The sequence below is a fragment of the Anser anser genome, assembly GCF_964211835.1.
Source record: "Anser anser genome assembly, chromosome: 14".
Lineage (NCBI taxonomy): Eukaryota > Metazoa > Chordata > Aves > Anseriformes > Anatidae > Anser > Anser anser.
The window spans coordinates 7,816,517-7,832,346 of NC_139735.1; the positions used below are offsets into that span (position 1 = coordinate 7,816,517).

The 15,830-nt window shown below is 44.9% G+C and overlaps 1 protein-coding gene across 16 annotated transcripts in view; it reads left to right on the forward strand.

Annotated features, from left to right (window-relative positions):
• SGCD (sarcoglycan delta) overlaps positions 1 to 15,830 on the forward strand; it is a 526,559-nt gene that overhangs the window by 377,871 nt on the left and 132,858 nt on the right. For 8 of the 16 annotated variants that reach the window (XM_083798647.1, XM_083798649.1, XM_083798652.1 and 5 more), the window contains one exon: positions 11,093 to 11,278. In XM_083798647.1, coding sequence (XP_083654773.1) covers positions 11,093 to 11,278 — 186 coding nt within the window. Of the gene's footprint in view, positions 1 to 1,240; positions 1,655 to 4,246; positions 7,372 to 11,092; positions 11,279 to 15,830 lie in introns of those variants that run through there. The other 8 variants (XM_083798644.1, XM_083798645.1, XM_083798641.1 and 5 more) reach the window with 7 other exon arrangements.

Consider the following 15,830-nt stretch of genomic DNA (forward strand, 5'->3'; position numbering starts at 1 on the left):
TTGCCAAGCAACGTGTGGCTCTTTGCAGGAGTTAAATGGGCATTTTGGGGCCAGGACAGGCTGCAGACAAACAAACATGCGTGGTGCTACCACAGTAGCTCTTAAAACAGGTTGGATGGAAGTAGGATGGAAGGATGGAAGTAGGGCAGGTCGGCCGTACGGGCATCCTGTGTGTGTGTTGTGAGCTCTCGTCCCCCAGCACAGAATCTCTCCTTCTTGCTGGGTAAATGAGTCCTGGCTGTGGACCTAATCCACAGTCCATGGAAGGCAACAGGCTTTCTACTGCCTTCAGTGAGCCCTGGATCAGACCATCCACAAGGCTCTCTGTTTTCAATCCCCAGCTGCATTTGTCTCTTGTAAACACTTCATCCAGACTCCACACCTCTGTAAATCACAGAACAGAATAACCTGATAGAAGTGGAGTGCACAGTTTTGAAAAGGAACATTAAGAGGGAAAAAATATAACTCTCTCTCTTTAAACTGTCTCTTTTCTATATTGTTACCTTGACAACTCTGCTGCTGTGCTTCATCTTTGGTGGGACTTAGCTGTGGTGGAATAAGGAGGACATCCATGTGCATTTCCACATCTACTCCGGCTCTGCTTCACAGGCACATGCCAGGCACAGGGCATCTCGAGCTGCAGAGCTCGCGTTCGCTGCCTCGACCCATGGTGCTGGCTGGAAATGATTACAGATATTAAGAACTGGGACCCATTCTGATTAAAGGTATAACACTATATCTTCTATTTCTTTTCCTTAAGCCAACACCAGAGCAATGTTAATGCTCTTTGAGAAAAAAAAAGATGCAAGGTGCTTAAAATATTTTTAAAGGGTTAGGACAGCTGGAAAGCAGAGAGGGATGAAAGTACTCAAAAATAGTTGTATTATTTTTAGTATAAGCAGATATGGGACTATGTGTCAAGATTAGGATACAGTCCTGATGTGCTGAACTGAGTGTAGAGATGCTAAAAATATGCTTTCTTTTCTCACAATTTTTAGAAGAGGCAGAGGCAAAGGTAAGAAGAGAGTGGTGGTGAATTGGAATTTTAGTTCCTGTGTTTCCTTGCTTACTGGGGTTTGGCTCAGCTGACTGTTAACCTGGCACCCATGACCACCGATACCAGCAAAACATGATGAGGCAGGGCGAGGTGATAGCTGTGGGAAGGGAATCCCTCCCGACCCCTTTTCCTTCTTTCCAAAGAAAATCCCTACCAGCATAACCTTTTTATTCTTTTAGACAGAAATGGCTAGAATTTAACAGAATAGCTGCAAACACAAGCCACGCAGACTCCTGGGCTGAGTGCAGAAAGGGGTGTCTGTGTATGAATGTGTGTGCAGAGAAGGGGGCTTTTAATGCAAAACACATGTGTTTTCAATTGCTGTCTGGAGCCAGACCAGTAGCTGTAACTTGGCCTGACAAAGCCTTATTGAAGTACAGACACTGTGGTTTCAAAGCAGTTAGAAAAAGAACGGGAATGCTGTTCAGGAAATTCTTCAGGCATGGGCAGGGACTTGGCTGCAATTCTGCTGGTGGAAAATCTGACAGGGGCAGCTCATGAGCACAGGCCAGGCCTCGTGCGGCTCGGAAAGCAGTGCTGCATCTTCCTCCGAGCCTCCAGCGTGGCTCCAGGCTTTCATCTCCCACCAAGAGAGAGGTAAGAGCCGCATTGTTCCTTCCCGGGGCGGCCGGTCGGATTTGCTGCGCGTCTGTGCTTCTGCAAAGAGGCTTCCTGCTTTCAGAGCATTGTTTAGTGGGAAAGTGGAGAATGTGTAGCTGTGGCACATTTGCTGAAGGATTGGAGGAGTTCGAGGCTGGGTGTTGGTTTCTGGCGAACTTTGCTTCAGTGGTAATTCTGCAGGCAAAGCAACTCTTGCGCTGCATCTCTGGCTGTGCAAGTGCTGTGCCAGAATAACTCCCAACTTGTGCATTTTGGGCAATAAGTCTGCATATAACCTGAAGCCACTGAAAGGTTGGCTCTGTACCATGTGTCACTAGCAGATTTTAATGAAAAATGCTATTCAGTCGTGCTAAATGCACTTACACGTATATTGTGTTACAGTTGTTTGATGGGTTGAAGGCGTGTTTGTCCGGGGGTTATCGGGCAGTTACTGACTATCCCTGTCAGCTGGTACCGCCAGGCTGGGCAGAGAGGCACTAGTTGGGTGACATTCATTGCCTTGTGATTTCTACGCTTATTATTTCTGTGTTTTATAAAACGCTAGCAAATTGCAACAGACAGCACAGTCAGAAACCACGTACTGCAGTCTAGAAGGAAAAACATTAATTTAGTGCCTCTTCTATCTGCAACCTCTCTTTTGATCTGCGTTTCTTTCCCCAAATAACTTAAGAAACAGGATAAAAAGCTCACTCTCTCTTTAGGAGCCTGCCAGACTTAGGCAGGGCTCCCATCCCTTTAGTTGCAGCACTGAAGCCTGCCTCGCCTTGCAGAGATCTCTCCACCTTATAAGGCAGCCTTGGGGCCGGGAGCTCGGGCACGGCGCGTTCATCAGGGCTGGTGGAGGTGTCAGGGGGAGTCCGCCTCTCGCAGCTTTGGAAACTTTCTTGCTTATCCCAGTGCTCTCTCCTTGGATTTTTGTAGCAAAGTTATTTAAATGTGTTGAAAAAGAACTTCTTTCCATGTTTTTTTTTTTTTTTTTTTTTTTTTTTTTTTAATTTCAGCAAGGAATTAAGGAAATTAAAATTTAGAGGGGGACAGCGCTAAGTGTTTCTGGCTGGGTTCGTGGGGGAAGACCCACAGTTTGCTTTTCCCACATCCAGCAGGACTACGTGTACAGGACTTACATAGTCATTCAGTCTGGTGATCCAAGACATTCAGTGACAAGGTGAGGTTGGCCACAAAAGTGCATCAGATCCAGTGAGGGCCAGGGTGAGAGCTTTTGGGGAAGCATGTACCTAGGGTAACTCCAAGGGAGGACAGCAGGTTCGGGTAGGCAGCAAACCCTATCTGGATGCAGCAAGATTCAGTATATTTAGATCTTTAAGGGGAATAACGTCTGGCAAATGCAAACATTATATGTGTGATGGAGGGGAATGAAGAAAGGGGTTTGGGAGCATCTTCTTGCTACCACACCTGTTTGGTCCTTTAAAAGTGCTGGTCAGCTGAAATGGGTTGGTTTGAACCAAGTGAGGGCTTTGTTGGTTTGGTGTGTAGATAGTTTCCTGGAGGCTGATGGGGGCAAACGTTATTAGAGGAAGGACAGAGATGAGCTGCAGAAGAGGGAGACATATGATGAAAATGAAGAGGCTCAAAGCTTGCTTTGCAGATAATACACCTGTGGTGAAAATGCTGTGTTAAATGAAGTTCTCATATGATCTGGACTGTTTGAGCCTGCACAGCCTGCCATCTTACCCTGCAGACTTGGAGCTTTATTGCTTATCTCAGCAGCTGTTAATTCAGGCACCCAGACAGCCTGTTAACTTCTTCACTGCTAGGTAGAAGCTTAGTTTAAAAAAACAAGAAAAAATTAAGTTCCTGCCTCTGATCATGTATTATCCTACCTCACAAATCTGATCATCTGGCATTTGAAGAGCCAGAGAGACGGACAGGCTGGGATATGTGTCAGCTCCACTGCCTGGCTTTAGAGGTGCAGTGTCTGAATTTGGGATGACTGAGCATCCAGATGGGCTGTTTGGTATACTCCATGCTCTCACAGGACCCTGCTGGAGACACAGATGAGTCCAGGCAGAGCAGGGGAGGCTCTTTGCAATGCCCTGGGCTGGATTTGATCGAGAGAGATGGCAGCTTCCTCCTTATCTTTGGCAGCTCCTCCTGGGCCTCCCTCTGCAAGAGATGTCTTTTCTGCATCCCCACCCAGGTCAAGTATTCAAGCCTTGCTTCGTGTCAAGAAAGACTGAAGGGTGTGTGCATGCATGTGCACCTGTGGACAGAGTATCTTAAATCTATAAGGTGAAAGTGGAGGATCCCATCTTCTTGCAAGCACGCAGATGAGAGAGCCACAGGCACACCCACATGTGCATTCCTTCTCCTGGTCCTTCCCAAGAGCAAACTAAGAAGCAAGTGTTTCTGTGCAAATGAATAAATGGATGAGCACAGTAAGCACATTATATGGAGGGAAGATGCAGCAGAACAAGGTTTAACTTTAGAGAGCATATATCCAGGATCACTGCAGAGACTTTGCTCTGGCTCTTGGCACACGCTTAAGCCCACAGTTCTTGCTTCGTGCCATGCTGGTTGGGTTCCAGCCATATAAATCCATATTATGATCCTGCTTTGCACATTCCTACAAGTCATATCGCTTTTCTTGGTACGGTGGGGTGAGAGTATGCTGGGGCAGAAGTCTGGAAAGTATCACCTCCTGTAGCTTGCCTTCTGATTCAAACTCCGTTGATTATATCCCTCTTGCTGTTCCCACAGCCCCCTGTAGTCACACCTGCTGCTGGCTATTTTAGTGTAGTTCTCATATTTGTTCACCCTGCTTTGAGACACTCCAGTGGGAAAGAGCTTTTATAAACTTGGCACAGATGGACATAGGCTTATGATTGCTTCACATCATCTGAGTAGTGCAAAGGAACCAGCGTGTGAGGCAGCAAATACGGGACGATGTTTGCATGCAGTGTGAATGTACTGCTGCATATTGGGGGGCATTTTGTAGAAGACATTCTTTGCTGGCTAGCTCAATATATAATTCACTGAAGACAATTTTTTCTTCCTTGTTAACTTTTCTTTCCATTTTCTCTTTAATTCTGACAAAGAAAAATATCAAGACGAGGTAGCTATGAAGAAAAAGTCTGAAATTTGGAAGAAACACTCATAAATAAGAAAATAGACATGTTTGTCTTCTCAAGAGAAGAAAAACAATAGTAACATCGCGTTGCTCACAGACTCTTGCAGCACTTTAAAATAAAATACCACCTTTGGTTTAGGAGAGACTATTCAGAGATGGAGCTGCCTGTTACTTTGTTTTGTTCTGGCAAACTCTAATATGTTTATAGCTTTAGCTGTAAGTGCTCCTTGAATGCAAAGCAGCAACTGAGCAGAGCAGAAGCCCCATGCTCAGCTTTTTGTTCAGTCCACCTTCTCAAAGCTCCTGGCTTATAAACTGAGGCTTTTGTGGTGCCCTTGTTGAATTTCGTGTTGAAATGCTGTCAGCCCTGGTGACTGGGGAAATTACATGAGCTCTCAAGACCTTAGAGGCACGGAGTAGCCTCAAGCATTGAGGGATCTGGATCAGAGATGCTTTATCAGTAGATGAATCCCCAAGGTCTCCCCAGCTCCCTGTGCTGAGTGAGTCCAATTTCCTAGAGATATTTCAGAGGTGGGAATGGCAAATGATATATTTCTTAGTGGACTGTTGGACTGTGCAGACCAAGCAAAGTTTGTTGATGTGCAAATATCAAGCTGGATATTTGAAAAACCCTACATGCGATGTACCCTGATGAGAGAAACTAGTCAGAAAAGAAGAAAACATTATTTAAGATGTTTCCTTCCTATTTTTGTCTCTCTGGACGTGTAACACATTGCCATGACACCCAAGAAATGTGTGTTGACTGGTGATGGTCTTCACAGCACATGGAAGAACCTGCTCCACACATAGAGGAATGGGAACTATTGACAGAAGCAGAGGGACAAGCACAGAATGAGGATTTCAGTTTTGGGGACCATAAATCACTTTTGGGTCACGATGCTGGTGGAATAACAGACGCCTGGGGGTGTCAAGCTTGAGAGAGAGTTTTATGGGGAGTGAAGAGGCAAAAAGTCTTGTTGATGGAAGGCTCAAAAAAGCATTCTTCATGCCAAATTTTGTTCTCAGTCACGCTCCAGAAATGTCTGTTGTTTTGAACCTGGTGGATAGTGTGCAGATAAGACAGAGAAATTAAAGAGGTTGAATCTGCAGAGGATTTAGAGCTAGCGAACACAAGTACATTGCCTTCCAGTGATATGACAGAGAACACCTCTGCAGGTTTTTTTCTCATTTTAACCCAAAAGAAAAGGTTTCTGTTTCAAAAAGCAAAGGGAGAGAGAAGAGGATGTCGGTTACATGGATACAAAGAGAGGGCAGATGTGAGAGATGTAGGTCCAAGGCCCAAGGGAATTTGAGCCCATCTCTCTCATCTCTAGAAATGTGTTCCTATCACCACGATACAGGTTAGCCTGGGGTCGGATGCTCTTCGTTTTTCTGATGAAGCTGGTACACCTCGGTTATATGCAAGCAGGCAGCTAAGCAAACTCTCTGCAAGCACACCAGCACATTTGCTGTGCCAGCCTCTTGCTGGCCTGTGTTCACCTTCTGGTACACCTGCTGATTTTGACTAGAGACCCTTTTGTCCCCTATAAATATGGGGCTGGCTCAGCGCTCACGGTTTCTACGTAAAATTTATGGAAATCAGTTTGGCAAAAAATACATGGAAATAAATGCCACCTTCCCCAAACCTGCCACATCCCCACTTGCACTACCCCTGCAGTCCCCACGGGAAATCTCCATCCCATCCAACCCCCTTTGGTGCACGCTCCTGCCGGGCTGTGCAAGGAGGAGCAGGGACGCAGCCCCAGGTGGCATGGTGTGGGCACAGACGCAGCCGCTGTCACTGAGCTAGGACTGGCCTCAGCGGTGCTGCAGTGCCAGCGGGGAGGTTGGCATTTTGGCTGGGGACACACTACGCCAAGGGAGGAGAGATGCTGTGTCAGCTGCACAGGACTTAGGAGCTTTAGGTCTGTGAAGCAGTGAGTCATTTCAATGAGCTCTAGAGCACTTTCAGCAGTAAATTTCAAGTGGGCTTGAAAGGGAGAAGGCACCTTCCCCGATTGAATCCCCTTTCAGCCTAAAAGTATTCTATTACTAAACACACATGATTTAAACGCTGATCAAAGAGACCCCCGTGGCATAGAAACGTTATTGGTTCCTCATGTTATGCCTCACCCTCTTGATAGCCCTCATTGAGCCTACAAAGCTGGCATGGCCGAGAAACATTACAGCTATGGTATTTGCAAGGGAAAGATGTTTATCTGTCTTGGTGCACATAAAACATTTTGTCTGATGAACTGGTGAGCCAGGTTGTGTCTGGAGCAAGCAGTGTTCTGCCCACGAGATGTTACTGCAGGGGCAGGAGGAGGCGGTGGAGGGGCAAGGGGCCATGTGATAAAGATTTACTGGCTCCTACTGCCTTAACTAGCGGCATCTGATGTGAGTTTTGGAAACTCAGTGCCAGTTCTGACTTGTGATGCCTTTCAGCTGAGACTGATTTCAGCTTTACTGAAAGAATGTGCTGAAGCTTCTTTGCCAGAAGGATTCAGCAAGCAGTCAGTGTGGATCAGGGTATGCAGTGCTGTTACTCTTCTGGTGGTCGTAATAAAAGAGATAAATCTTTCTTGTCATGGGCTGGATCTCGAAGGTATGCTAAAGTGAAAAGATGAATAGTTTATCTGACTGGGCTGGATTTTGTATTGGGTTCTGTTTGCAGTGTTTGTATCTAAGGGCTCTGTGTGCAGCTATTGTGCAAAAACTTATTACCCATATTTTTTTAACAGCAAGAGTTCTTTGAAGAGTACCCAGGTTCCAGGCTATGCTTTTGTAGTCATGGTAATGCTGTCTGTGGCTAAATTGTGATGATTTGCTATCCTGTGTTTTTTTTTTTACGGTAAATACAGTACTGGTAGTCCAATGTGGTGCATATGTGGCTTGAAGTCCTCTTGTGTCAGGCAGATGCTTTCAAGCCTGACTTTTGGGGAGTGCGTCTCCCCCCCCACACACACACACACACCCACACCCGCCATCCTCTGGCTGTATTTACTTCAGTATTTTATTTTTATGGATATTATGAAATTAGGTAGCAATTCCAAATTTAAGCAAACAAACAAAAAAAGCAACTAGCAGCCTTTCCCCTTAGCTTAGTAATTGAAAAGGGGGTGTACCTTGCAAATGAAACCGCTGGATATCCTTTCAAAGTAATACTTCTTTTTCTGGTGCCTAATTTGCTGGTTGTCTTTACAATGTTTGAGTGAAGAGAAGTTGCTAAAATATAAATTGTGACTAGCATACTTCTCCCTCCTGCACAGGGCAGATTATTGATAGTGGGTGCTGCTTGTTCCTTAAGCAGGTGCCTTACGGTCCTTGTTAGCCTACACGTTTGCTTAACACACCTCGGCACTCAATGCCCGTCACTTTTTCTTCTCTTGCTGGAGAACTACAAACATGAGCATTTTTGTTTGGTAGCCACATTTCAGGAAGGAATGCTAGCTAGAAATCATATACAGCTTTAAGTGTAGCTCTGTGAGAGCTTATATAGAGGGAATGTCCCATCTATGATTCCCATGTTATTTTCTTGTTATAAATTTATACTGCATTACTAGGTCATGTTCACCATGTGTGTTGTAGTACTTCAGTTGCGCTATCATTGTCAGGGCAGCTGTGAGCTAAATATTTTATCTAAACCAGAGAAATTCTCAAGATCAGGCTCCTGCGTGGATGCAAGTTGCTTTTTGTGGTTATGTTCTGTTCCTATAAATTCCTTGGATGTCTGCAAAATTTTCCCCCACCTGAATATGGCATTTTTGCTGTCCTAGTGATTGCAAGGGGGAGTGGGAGGAAGGGAGGTGGAGAGAAAGAATAAACAAGTCTTGCAATAAATATTTTGAGCTGGGTATTTCATACTGTTCCGTGTTGGTCGGACCCCTTTCAAGATGTGAGAGGGTTAGACATGCAATTTATTCATTTTCTCTAAGGGAGAGGCTGCATTTAATATGTGCTCTCCAGGATCCCCTGTTAAAATATTAGGCAATAAAATCCTTGACTGTACAGTAGTTGTTATAATTTCCCTCAGGTAGTGGAAACTGTAATTTATTGTTTTTTAAGATTTCCCTTGCACAGGAGCTGAGTGATTGTAGCAGTGTAAAGGCCCGCTTTTCTCCAAGCGCATGTATTTGTTTGTGACTTCATTCCTCCGTTCTGGCAAGCTCTCTGCTGCAAAGCCCTCCACAGTTTACAGTTGCTGACTTAGCATCTGTGAGCCAAAAGACCCATGAAAACCAAGCTGGATCTGCTGCGAGCAACTTGCTTTGTGCCCCCTTGTCAAAAGCCCTGGGTCTGCCAGTGCTTTGGCTGGCTTTGCAGTGCAGAGATGGATACCCCAGTTGGTCTGAACAGCAGAAGTGATTTATGGTGAGCCCGCTTACACCAAGCAAAACTGCTCTTTAATAAAGACATACCTTTCTTCTGCGATGCAGATCCTTAATGCTAAATTGGCTGAGCCTACCCACTCTAAGGATGTGTTAGCTGGGGCCAGGATAGTCTGGGGTTGTAAGTGAGGCATGGTTTGTGGTGGGATCGAAGATCTTTTTTTTTTTTTTTTAAACACTCAGAGAAAGCTAGAAAAAAAAAGTCAGGCTTGCAGGCATGGAAGAGCTGGCTGAGGCTCACATCACTGTAGTTGTAGTTCTGTGAGCACGTGAAGGCCCTTTGTTTGAGAGGAGGGAGCTCAGCCTGGCAGGGGAAAGGAAGGTTACTGGTTCTTTAGGCAGTTCTTGTCCCAGTCATATGGGCTTCAGCATTGGGACAACAAAGACAGAGTGCTAACTTCATCCCGAGAGCAATGCTTGAATAAAAGTTGTGCCAGGGAGAAACTCACCTTATGTCGACCCTTTCATTGCCAAGGGCTCTGCACCATTGCCTACTGCACACTGTGTTTAATTAGGTGCTGGAATATGAAGCTATTAGCAAATTCCTCTAAAAGAAAGGAAAAACTATGAAACTAATGGTAAACAAACAAACGCAAGCTGCTATCAATGAGCATCTTATTTTTACCATTGTTTTGTTCTGCCCTTATGGATCATGCTCCCGCAGAGAGGAACGTCCATTGTTTCCCCCCGTTTTGTGATTTTTGTAATTCACTGAATGCAAGCATTGATGCCAGATACCCTGAGGAAGAAGCCCGTGATATTGAATCAGTAGCACAGGAATGTGTCTGGTGGCTTCTTATCTGTCTAAAGTCTCAAATTCAAAATATCCAGCAAACTGCACGTTACTAGAGATGATCTGATATCATCAGCCTGTGTGGCCAAGTCTGAAAATGTATGAATCTGTTCCCTGGGGGAAGCCTGTGAAAGTGGCTTTCCGCACTCCAAATGTGGGGGGCAAGAAGGTGAATACCTACATTCATGGGGCAAAAACACCTCCACAGGAACATCCATTCACCACCCTCCTTCTCCTCAGGCTGCAATGCCGTTTAAGTCTCCTTTCGTCAACATCGGGCAGCCAGACCCCGACTGCCCACAGCAAGCTGGGTACTGGGGTGCACAGGGGTGGCTGTGCTCGCCTTGGCCCTGGGGGACTGAAAAGCAAACTTTTCCTGGGGATGCTGCCACACCTCATAGCCCTTCTGGTCTCCTTGGTGCCAGGTTTCCTTCCTTCCCCCTTTCCTTGCTCTTGGCTCCAGTCTTGTCCTAGCGTGCTGTGCCTGCCTGACCAGGGTGTCAGTCCTTGTTAAATCGGTGTAGATATTTGGGGACAATTTGTTAGCGCTGTGGTAGCTGGAGAACTTTGTGCTTCAAGTTTATTTGGTTAATGAAGTTGGAGGTGGGGAGAAAAAGACAAACGTTTTCCCCTTGCCTTTTTTCTTTGGCTGTAAGGAATGATTTTATTTGAGATTTTTTTGTTGTTGTTGAATTAAAGCCTCTGAGAAGTAATATTGCATCTTCAAAACAAACTGCTGAACTCAACTTCTTTTACCAAATGCATGCAGAATTTTCCCCTCAGGATCCTTCGAAGCCCTGGAGTGCCAGCCTTGCAAAACCTGGGGCGGTGAGCAGAGTCATTTGAGAGTGATCTCCATAGGATACCTTTAGACAGCATGCTTATGTGTGTTTATAAATATATACATCTAATACATAAATTTTTCTCAGTGTGGTACTGCATAGAGTAAGCAGCAAGAAAAATAATGCAGAACCAAGGTGATTCAAGAAGATGCTGCCCAGCTGGTAAACTGAGAGAAAGAGGGGGGGAACCAAACAAACAACTAAACCTCTAACAGGCACAGACACAAGTCCTCAGCAGTTTTTATCGTTGGATTTGTCTTGCTGCTTAATACACGTGGTTATTTTTTTTTGTGATTATTTCAGATGCCTCAGGAACAGTACGCACACAGGAGCACCATGCAGACCTCGGAAGGACCCCAGGTATACAAAGTGGGGATTTATGGCTGGAGGAAGAGATGCCTCTATTTCTTTGTGCTGCTCCTAATGATTTTAATCCTGGTGAACCTTGCTATGACCATCTGGATTCTGAAGGTTATGAACTTCACAATTGTAAGTAGTGGGGGTTACCCTAAAAGCTGCAGGGAAAATGAGGGAGGGTGATGGTTGTTTCTCTGTGCATGAATTCAGATATGGCTTCAATGAGTGTTTTAGTTGCTATGGATAGCTGTTGTTACAGGGAGGAAAAAAAAATTATCCAACAATCCTTTTTTTTTTTTTTTCTGCTGGAGGATGACTGTTAGGGATGTTTGCAGGATTGCCAGGCTGAGGAATCATCTCAGCATCACAAATCACGTTCTTCTATCCTATTGATATATATATATCTATACACACTTATATATAAAAGTATATATACATATTTTTATGTAAAGCCCCCCACCCCCAACATTTAATTAAAAGGTATTTTTAAATTACTGGATAAGGGTATTTTTAATTGGGGGTTAGGAATGAGTTTGAGACTTTCTCTTAGGTGTTTTCTGTTTTTCTCCATGATTGGGAAGTCATGAAACTTGGTTTGCCTTTTTCTTGGGGAAAGTTAACGTACTGAAATGAAATGTATGAAAGGTCATAAAAATGCAGTTCAAAAAGCTTCACAGAAGTAAAACAAAATTTCCAAAGTGTCTCTGGGTGCAGTATTTAGGTGGAGCATTTTTGTTGTGTTGTGGTTGGCGTGTCAGCCCTGCCAGTAGCACTCGCTTGCTGCACAGGCTCCCTGGCTGGACTTAGCTCTCCAGAAGCCCCTGAAAAAACGTAGGAGTTCTGTACTGAGAGGCAGGTTGCACTGGGGCAAATGATGGTTTCTGAGCCTTATGTGCCCAGCACATCGCTTGAGCTCTGCTCAAACTTTTGGGGATAAAAAGGGGTGCCTTTTTTTATAGGGTGAACTTTGCCCCCCTTGCTCAAACACACCAAAAGTCAGCATGTGGCAAAGCCTTTATAAAAGGCAGGCCTGACCAGTTTTTCAGTAGATAATTTGATCAGGCAGAGAGAAAATGAAATTACTTGTCCCCCCCCTTTTTCAAAGCAGTCACTGCCACCCTGGTCAGGTGGAGCTATTTTAGGACCATTAGGATCTTCAAGAGAAACCAAGTTTGAGGCTTTAATCCTGGATTTACTTTGTGAGAAAACTGTAAGGTTAAAATCTCCTAGACCAGTTTCAAGGACTTCCCCAGCCAGGCTCTGATGTGAGTAGTGCATTTGAAGTCTCCTAGCATTTCTTTCTCTGCTTTGGTCTTGTGAAGTCCTGCACAGCTGTGTCCAGTATTATGTCATTAATGGGCCATGAGAATTGGGTAAACAATCTCTGACTTACAGTATTTTGTCTGCTGGATACAGTGTCAGGGGAACATGTAGAGTTCATTTTCTCTAACTGGTATGCTGTCAAGGTGTGCAGAAGGCTGTAATGCTTGTATGTTTAGGGAGCAAGCAATTATAAAGCAGTAATTCACAGAAAGCTCCTGCAAGTGGGTGAAGGGTGAGCCAAACTGGAGCAATTAATTCTTAATCAGGCCAGTTATTTATTCTTATGAAATTGATGCCACTTTGCTATATATCTTCTGCTGAATTGTGGTAATTACATTAATGCAGTAGAAAAATTGGTATTTCTGAGGTGATAGTAGATGTGGTTGTATCCTGGTCTTACAGACAGCAGTATGATTATTAGCCGAAGCATGAGATAACAGGATTTCAGGTACTCACTTTTTAAAACAACTTTATCCAGAATAACCTAAATTTGGGATGCCAGTCCCATGATTTTTGCTATTTGATGGTGGTCAGTCTGCTCTCTACAGATCGCTTGGGAAACAAGGTGAACTACTCTGATCCTTTTGCCCTCATAGCCCACTCCTGATCCATTGCATTTTGTAGGCCATCTGCAGAAGCATCATCTGCTAGAGACACTTACAGAAACCTCCCCCTTCCAGCAGCTCTCTCTCCCCCACCAGCCTATATGCTGGCTTTTTAGGGGATGTGCTGCTCTTCAAGCTGTTGTCTGAAACTATTTAAGTTTCCTTAAATAGTCCCTCACCCTCTGTGACTCACTGGGGATTAGTCCAGGGTAAAGTATATTTGTGTATGTTTTTAGTTAATTCATATGTTTTGGTGTTAGTGGGTGATGAACAGCTTTTGGTGATGAAAGCATAGACTGTAGCACTGAATCCTGTAATGGGAACTGCTTTATGGTTATAGGGCTCTCACTGAAAGAGTGGTGAGAGCCCAGCAGCCAAGTGTGAGGCTCTTATAGCTTAAAGTTAGAGCTCTGCTACCTGTGTTGGGACCTAATGACTCGGCCAAACAGATTAAAAATAGACCAGGCAGGTCCCCAGGGGTAGTTGGTGTGTGGTCTTGAAGAGTGTTCGGCTGAGGATGTTGCTTTGCTGACTGGTGAGGTCTGTGGAGAGTCTGACAGGGCTGGGCCTCAAGCCTGAGCCACTGCGATCAGCTCTGGGTGTGGCTGGAGCTGGGGACCCGAGGGCCTGTCACACTGCAGAAGTGGCCTAGCTGGTGCCAGGAGTGGTACAGCCATAGATTAAGTTATAGCTACGTTTGTGTGGCCTTCCGCTTGGTTGAGGAAGTCCTGCCACCTGCAGCACGTGTGTTTAAGAGGTGCTGCATGTGGGCACGGCTCTGTTCATCTCCTGATCTGCTCGTCCTGCAGCCTCGCCGGCTGCTTTGGATCCCACTCTGCAATTCCTTCTGCGCCATTCCCCAAGGCTGAGAAAACCACTTTAAGTGAATTTTTAGAAGCACTTTTATCTCTAAATAACAAATGTAGGGATATTCTCAAATGAGGAGATGCAAATACGGAAAATCTTTAATTTGTTCCTGTTCTGATAAGAGGAGCTGAGAGGTCTTCTGGGGCCAGAGAACAACTGGAGCAGTCAGTAAGCAGGAACTGCTGCTTAGCAGGTCTGAGCTACCCCGGTGCTTGCAGAGCAAAAAAAGGAGGGGAAAGTTTTACAGTTTTGTTGTTGTGGAAAACACACTTCCAGTATCTTCCCACTCCTGAGCTCTCCTCCCAGAACCTGGGTGTGTTCAGCTCCACAGGACAGTCCTGGCACTTAGAAGAATTTAATGAGTGCTCATTATAGCTGATAAGCACTCACTCTATTTTAATGAGCACAGCAAACCTGCTCAAGAAAACTCAGGCATGTCCTAAATGCTGATAATGGGGTGGGGAGAAGGGAGGAGAGGAAGTGAGACAATCTTGGGGGGGGGGGGGGGAAACGCCTTCTCGTGTGGTTTCTACAGCATGTTGGGTACTATTCATCTGCTCCATGTCCCTGAACTCCCTTTCTCTCCCCTCTGCATGCCCTGCTGCTCGTGCTCAGGGAAGAAACTCCTGCGAAATCGAAGCATAAGCTTCCAATCTGTGGCTTTAATATGCAAGGCATAAGTGATTTATTCTAGGTTTTGCTTTAATGTGAACATGGAAGGCGTAAACGTAAGCGTGGCTATCACTTTTTACACAGGGCTATCAAAGCAGTGTCATGTTCACATGTGGCCAGTCGGTCACTGTCTAGTCTGTTCTCTGGTGTAGTCGCTCAGTCCTTCTGTGGTATTTGATCCTCAATTTGTTTTTAAAATGATTTTTCCAGGCACAAGCTGTATGAAAAACAGGCCTGGAGGGGACCTGAAACATCACCAGCCTGTTCCACAGCTGGTTCACATAGTCAGGTCCATTTATCCAGTTCATTTGCATTAGAGCTATGCTGCAGGAAGCTCTGTGAAGGTTGCTACCTCCAAACTTTACTTTGATTTTCAAGCCAAACCACAGAATGAATCTGAACCAAAGCTGCCAATTTGGGTTGAAACCCCAATGCACCTTGGAGGTCACCAAACCTAATTGAGGTAGAAACCACTATCCAGCGCTAAACTTTCTGATGATATATAGGTAAAGGGAACTCCAGTTCATTTGGATTTTGGACAATGTGGTTTACACATATTGGGTTTGGGGAGAAAACACTAATGCCTGTGGGCTGTGTATGGAACTTACCCACTCAGTATGCCCACCAGGTGCTGGCTTGGGCTGTATCCTGCAGTCTTATGTAGGTTTTACTCAACCTTGAGCTATGTAGGGCTTGGTTGAGCCCCTCAAGGATCTGTAGGTGCCAAGCTAATTATAAGGCTGGAACCAGAGCTCTTAATGGTCGTTTTCGTTATGGTCCACCTGCATTAGCATCCAGTGATGTAGCTTGTTAGTGTTAACATTGCCCATGACTGCAGATGAGCACATGCTATAAAATACTTGCATATGAGATGCTGCATATTTCTGTTCTGTTGTGGCTACGTTTAAATGGCAAATGTCCACCTACTTCTCTGTCCATCTGTCCGTTTGCTCTGCCCTGGTGTTTCTGTCTACAGTTGCCTACTCATATATTTTGGACTGTATGTATTTTGGGATAGAAGCTGTTTGTGTACAGCATCCTGCAGTGCTATATACTGGCAGATATTACGAGCCTATAAGTAATAATAAATAATTTCCTTCAAGTTGGCTTGCAAGGCTTGAAATTCCTGAAGAACTGCTTTCTAAGAATCATACAGAGCAAAAACTGTAGAAAAGTCTTTATAAGGAAAATATTCTGCAACTTTGGTATTCAGGAGA